The following is a 7,031-nucleotide window of genomic DNA, read 5'->3' on the forward strand; positions in this document are numbered from 1 at the left end:
TTTTAGCAGGGATTCTGCTGGGATCTGAAGAGTTAATGTTTTCTGAAGACAAACACTGGTGTCGACTGCAGCTCTTCTGTCTTTCTGACAAACTTCCAGTTTTATTTGGTGAGCATGACGCTGAAGCCGGCCTGTGTTTCCAGTTCTGCCCCACCTCGTACTGCAGTTCTGTTGTTCAGGTTTAGATAGTTATAGTGACACACAAATGATACAAGAATCAGTCAGTGCCGGAGCTGAGGCACCCTGGGTCTGTTTGAGACGTTCCACTTCTCTGATTAGATCAGCTAACATACATTTTTATAAAAAGAAGTCAGTCCAGTCCAGGATCAAGAGTGAAAAACAGAAATATTGTTATTTTTAATCTGCTATATTTATCTGATAGCTTTAGTTACTATTTATTTTACAAATGAAGACTTTGCATACAAAACTGTGAATGAAAATGTACAAGTACAGCTGTAACTATTAGTTGGTTACTCACTTAACAAAAAATAACTATAGCAACTACTAAAGCAGCTATTTTGTTTTAGTTATGTTGTTTTAGTTATTTTAGTAATTGTAACGTTTTTGTTTGGACAAAAATTCACATTGGGCTCTGGGTCAATGTGACAAGATTTCTCAATTTTTTTCAGAATTTTTACTAACCCAACAATCAGAAAAGAGAAAATAATGGTCAAAGCCTCCTTCAGGAACAGTACAGACATGATTATAGTTACATATATTTGGCACATAATAAATGTAATATTTAGAGAGACCTTTTATCTGATTTTATCCCTCTGATATTTGCTGTTATGCTGACCTCTAGTGGCCACAGCAGGGGAACACATCCAGTTTGTGAAAAACTGAAGACAACACCCCATTCTGACAATAAAACACTTTGACAAAGAGTTTCTTCTTCTGCACAGGATTTTATTGCAGTGATACTGTAAAGCAAAAAAAAAAAAAAAGAAAAAAGAAAAAAAAGTTAATTTATCGCAAAACATTTTTATTGACTTTACAGCGTTTGTCTTGCTCACTGACACAATACATTAACCTTTTTCTGTCTTTGTGGAATGAGGTTTAAGACTCAGTACTGAACTAAGTCACTGATTTAACCTTTTAACCTTTTAAATCAATGTTATCTGGAAATTATGGTACTCAAAGAAGAACACAGCTATACAAAGTACTTCACATAAAACAACAAAAAAATAATAATAACAATAAAAAGTCAAAGAACTAAAAGGTCAAAAAGTGAAACAGTATAGATGGTGAAAGAATAGAAGTTATGTATACTTAAAAACCTTTTTAAAGCTACGTTGTCTTTATTGCATTTTCATTTGACTAGACTTTTCTCTCTCTTATTAAAATAAAATAAAAATGTTTTTATTGTGAATGCACACGGTTCTTTACTGATATCAACCCTGTTCAGCTGCTATGTGGCTGAGTGACAGCTGTTATGAAAACGTGTCTGTTAATAAAATAGTAAATGATAATAATAAAAAGTGAGAAAAGACATTGTTTCTATAAGCATCTATAGAGATCAGAATTATTATACCAATAACCAAGTAAGTAAGATCTTAAAGAGAAACTAAAATAACTGCACATTTGTACAACTGTATAACTCAGTAAGATACACACTGAAATCAATATAAATGTATCACTACATCACTGAGTATAAGAGGTAACAGTTAAGAAACATATTTTCACTTTAAAAAAGACTTACAATTAAAACAAAGTTGACCCTTTTAACATTAACGCATACTGTACTGTAATGACACACTGAGAGACACAACGACAGAAATTATGAAGTAATGACTGGTCTTAGTCAGATGAAAAGGGTCACACTGTACATGACAGCTAAATATGTACATTTGCTACCATAAATGACAAAAAAACATTAAAAAAAAAACAAAACCCCATTGCCATATGGACTGATGTCCCTGTATTGCAGTAAAAACTTTGTCTGGTGTACTGTGGATTTAACATATAAAGCAATTTAATAAGTATATAAATATAAATTTTTGTCAGTGCTTCAGTAGCCGTGTTTATATCAAATGAATCACAAATTTTGACCAAATTTTGAGCAACAGAAAACGTGAATGAATTCTTGTTTGATTGTTGCAACTGTTTCATGTTCAGTTCATATTTACTTATTTCCTGTAGTTGTTACTAAATGAGATGTTGAAGTTTCTTCATGCCTTTAACAAACGCTCCTCCCTCTGATGTGAACTGTCATGCTGACCTCTAGTGGCCACAGGAGGGAAACAAATCCAGCTTCTGAAAACCTGTGGGACAACACTCCACTTTCAAAATAAAACACACCTACAAACACATTGTTTCTGTGCACAGGATTTTACTGCAGTGATACTGAACATTAGAGAAGTGTCACTTATTACAAAGTTTTCATTCATTTCACACTTACACTTTACTTATTTAAATCAGCTCATCATGGAAACCTTTTTAACCAATGTTATCTGGGAATTATGATATTCAAACATGAACCACACAGCCATCCAAAATACTTCACATAAAACATCGATGATAAAATAATGACAGAATAAAAAGTCAAAGAAGTAAAAGGTTAAAACATAAACAATATCTTTATGAAAATTTCAGTTGCACAGACTATTCTCTCTTGTTTGGTTTCACAATATGTTAAACATCATGTAATGTGTTTTAGGTAAGTACACCTGTCTGTATTCTCCAAGAGTCATTTATGTCAGTCAACCTGTCCTGTTGTTTAGGTATGAGGATGTTTTGTATCCTCACAGCCAAAAAACTTCCACACCAAGTAAGTAAGACTTTAAACTGTATATCTGAACAATTACATCCATATCCCTGCAACTTAGACACCAAAAACAATATCAACATATCATTACATCACAGATATAGGTACACAAATATATTTTTTTCTTTTTAAAAAGCCTTCAAATAAAAAAACACAATTTACACTAACAAATACTGTACTCATAGTCTAACCCCAATGCTATATGATATACTGAGTGAAATATTAAACCCCGGAGCACCAGTGATAAAGAAATAACTGATAAAATTCACAGGAAAACAAGCAACACTGTACATTACCACTGAACATGTATATTCAGCACGCTGCCTCCGTTCCACATACAAATAACACAACTTTAGAAGCATGTGTGCAGGTGATTGGCCAATCCCTCCCACAAAAAACATGTCAGGTGACTTAGTATAAAGAGCAAGAGAGGCCACACATGGAGGAGGTGGCGTGGTTGGATGAGTTAAACAAACAGGTATTTCTCCCAGGAGACCAGGATCCTGGGATCCTGCTGCGTCAATATTGTATGAACACTTTGGTATATTTACACTGTGAACACATAAAGATTCATTTCATAAGTATACAAACTGTTGGTAACACTTCATTGTTCAATCAACTGCTGAAGATAAAAGAGATCAGGCAGTTTGATTGACAGGACAGATGATCAGAGGTGCAGAGTTTTTACCACCATCATTCCTACATGGACTGAAGAATGGGTAGAGTTTCTCAGTGAAGGAGCAGCCAGTAAAGGAGTAGATCAGATCTGCAGCATCTGTGTCATAAAAGGAGACCAGACCCTCCCTATAATCCACAAAAACCCCCACCTTCTCAGGCTGAGACTTCAGAGAGAGACGGACTGAAGGGTCATCAAGAGCTTTGTACTCATTTCCATTTCTCAACCATACAGTCCAGTAACCATCTCGAGGTCTCATTGTGATTTCTCCCTTCCTGTCGATTGATTCTCTGGCCACCCCTAAATTCCATTTAGTCTTCCCTTTAACCTGAACCTCAAAGTAAAATCTGCCTGAAGAGAAACTCTCCTTTCCTAAAACAAAATTATAATGAGAAAATCTCTCTGGGTTGTTTGGGAGATTCTTCGTAACATCGCTGTGGTTCACTCTTTTCCCATGAGCAGACAGGATGAGTTCAGGATGTGCTGTAAGAGGATCAAGAGTCACATCCACTGCATACTTCTTGACCCGCTTCAGCTCAGACTCAGCGAGGAGCTTCTTCATCTCTTTACTGAATGTCTCTTCCAGCTGAACCAAAGCTTCCACCACAGTCCCCTCATATGATACTGGTGGGACGCTGACTTGTGACCAGTCCTTGGTGGGGGGGACATCTTTCAGGGAAGGGAAGCTTTGGATAAGATGGAGATGGTCTGTAGAGTGTGAGAGCTGTTCCAGCTCGGTCTTTCTCTTCTTCAGCTCAGCGATTTCCCGTTCCAGCTCCTTGATGAACCCTTCAGCCTGTTTTTCTGTTGTTCTTTGCCTCTTCTGGATTCCACCGACAAGTTCATTCAGACATCTCTCAATAGATGCCTTCAGGGAAGCGAAGACCTGAACGCCTTCTGCTGTCTCCATGTACGCGTTTTCCTTACTGAGCTTCACTGAGTGTTTGATCTCCTGAATCTTCTGTCGTTTCTTCTGCATTATCTCCTGAATTTCAGCCTCTGTCTTCCCCAGCTCTGCCTTCTTTTCTTCATATTCTTCTTTCAGAGGAACAAACTCATGTGTCTTGTGGTCTAAAGCTGGACAGTGTGTACAGACACACGTCTGGTCAGTCTTACAGAACAGCTCCAGAGGTTTATCGTGCTTCGTACACATCCTGCCCTCCAGGTTCTCCACAGGGTCGATCAGCTGATGTCTTTTCAGGCCTGACACTGTCAGATGAGGCTCCAGGTGAGTCTCACAGTAGGAGACCAGACACACCAGGCAGGACTTCAGGGCCTTCAGTTTGGATCCAGTGCAGACGTCACAGGGAACTTCTCCTGGTTTGGACATTTGTTTCACTGAGTTTCTGCTGCGGGTGTTCAGCTGAGCTGACTGTCTGAACTGAGCAACCATCTGACACAACAGTGTGTTAACCTTCAAATCAGGCCTTCTAGTAAAAGTCTCTTTACACATGGGACACTGGCACCTGTAATTAATATTCCAGTTTTTAGTGATGCAGTTTTTGCAGAAGTTGTGTCCACATGGTGTAGTGACAGGATCAGTGAAGACATCCAGACAGATGGAGCACAGGAACTGATCACCAAACAGCAGACTGCTGGCAGCAGACATATCTACACCCTGAGGACAAAATACAAAGTATTATAATTAGTTTTACACGTATTTATCATTTGTATAAAAACCTTTACACTTCCCATGTGGAAGGGGCTGATTGCCCCCTGGTGATGGACTTCACACGTGACACAGCACTCCCCTGGGTCCTCAGAAAGACACACCAAGAGTGACGTTGATCAGATGAACGTTTCTTGAGATATGTGAAAGACAATCATACACAAATACATACATATATACAGAGCTTCCTACCTAGTTAGATGATGCCGTTACAGCGCCACCTATTGGCCAAATGGCACCAAGTGGTCACTGAGACATCATACACATGCACCAAATGTGTTTGCAACAGCACAAGGCATTCAGGAAATTTGATTTTGTAAATTAATGAACTTATTTATTTTTGGTATTTTATTACCAAATTTGGTGATGATTGCTCAAAATTTGTAGGTTTAGCAAAACAATAGACTTGTACAAAATTCAAAATGGTGGGAAATCGATCAAGGCAGTGTAAAAATAAACTAGTTGTTTTAACTTGGAAAGTTAGTGTCCAGGGTGCCTTAAAACTTTAAGTTGGCTTAATTTGAAAAGACAAGCTGAGGTAATTTTTTTAATGATCCAAAACAAACTTTTTCTGTCAAACAAACTTAATATTAATTTAGTTGTACTTAAGTATTTAATCACTCTTCAGTCACACTGACAAAAACAAACATTACAAACAAATCTGATTTACTTTTAAATTTTCTCTTAAGATTTTTTTGAGTTTAGTGAGTTGATGAACTTTGTACAGTTTATTTGACTCATTTCAAGTCAGACGTTAGAAAAACTCATCATGTTTATAATTTCTGAAGAGTTGTAAAAATAAATGTTACAAATTAAAAGTCTAATTAACTTGAATACACAAAACTTAATTAATTAAGTTAATGAGTTTTGTCTGGAGTTTGTTGTTGTAACGCCACCATCGGGCAAAACTGCAGCAGGTTTGTTGCTGTACTTCTTCAGCAATGCAGCCCGAAGTATGAAGTCAACCGGATGAATGTTGTCAAGAATATTAAAAGACATTCATACAGAGATTTCTATGAAAAAGTATCAGACCATAATAACTAGAATATTGAGAAACATCATTTTGAAACCTCCAGGCATGTTTAACTGACCTGAACAGTCCATCTGACGTGCGTCATTACACAATAAAGAGTGATTTCCTGTTAGTTACAGATGTAAGTTTTGTTTTAATGCTGGTTGTTGAAAGTCAGTAAATATTATCAGCTGCACTCACCAGTATTTGAGCTGTACTCAGTCTAATATTTCCTCAGACAGAAACACACAGATCTGTGTCGGCTCTCTGTCACAGTTTAAGTTTCATTTCTGGAGTGTGACGCTGAAGCTCTGCTCCCTCCACAGTTGCTCCACCTCCTGCTGCAGGTCTGTTTGGGAGGGTTTGTTTCCTCCTGCACATTTAGACCTGACTATAGTTGCATGCATTTGTATAAGTTTATATCTTTAGGGAGATTTTTTTATGATTTTATTCTGCTGTGTGACTTCTTCTGCAGTTTGCATACAATTTTCTTTAAAAGACCATTCAAACAACAGCAGCACCTTTCCGTTTCTGAAGTCTTGCAAAAATCTCTTGTCGATGTTTGAACTCTGTCATGAAATTCTTGTATTTGCTCCTTTTTTCTATGGTCGTTGTTAAATCTGACGGGGAAGTTGAAACTCTCCTCCCCGTGATGTGTGCTGTAATGCTGACCTCTGGTGGCCACAGGGGGGAAACACACCCAGCGCAACATACAGAGGAAGATCCCAGTTTCAAAATAAATCAGACATTTTCAAAACTCTCCGAGGAATTTGCTCGTGTGTACTTATTTAATGCTGCATTGAAACTCCAGATTATATTAACGATTATTAGGGCTCCAACCAAAGATTGTTTTCAGAATCACAATCAGCTGTATCAGCCAAGTGTGTGCGCACATACAAGGAACTTGTAT

The 7,031-nt window shown here is 37.5% G+C and overlaps 1 protein-coding gene across 1 annotated transcript; it reads right to left on the reverse strand.

Annotated features, from left to right (window-relative positions):
- Positions 1-3,280: 3,280 nt before the first annotated feature.
- On the reverse strand, positions 3,281-5,208 carry LOC146329343 (E3 ubiquitin-protein ligase TRIM21-like). The gene has a single exon (XM_084714574.1). It carries the CDS (start codon positions 5,047-5,049, stop codon positions 3,403-3,405), a length of 1,647 nt encoding a protein of 548 aa, XP_084570700.1. The 5' UTR covers positions 5,050-5,208; the 3' UTR covers positions 3,281-3,402.
- Between the last annotated feature and the right edge of the window lie 1,823 nt (positions 5,209-7,031).

The sequence above is a fragment of the Lutjanus erythropterus genome, chromosome 3, assembly GCF_056507025.1.
Source record: "Lutjanus erythropterus isolate fLutEry1 chromosome 3, fLutEry1.hap2, whole genome shotgun sequence".
In the NCBI taxonomy this organism is placed as follows: Eukaryota; Metazoa; Chordata; class Actinopteri; order Lutjaniformes; family Lutjanidae; genus Lutjanus; species Lutjanus erythropterus.

Excerpts from the sequence above, each read along its gene's own strand:
- LOC146329343 (XM_084714574.1), bottom strand. The coding sequence starts at position 5,049 with ATGTCTGCTGCCAGCAGTCTGCTGTTTGGTGATCAGTTCCTGTGCTCC.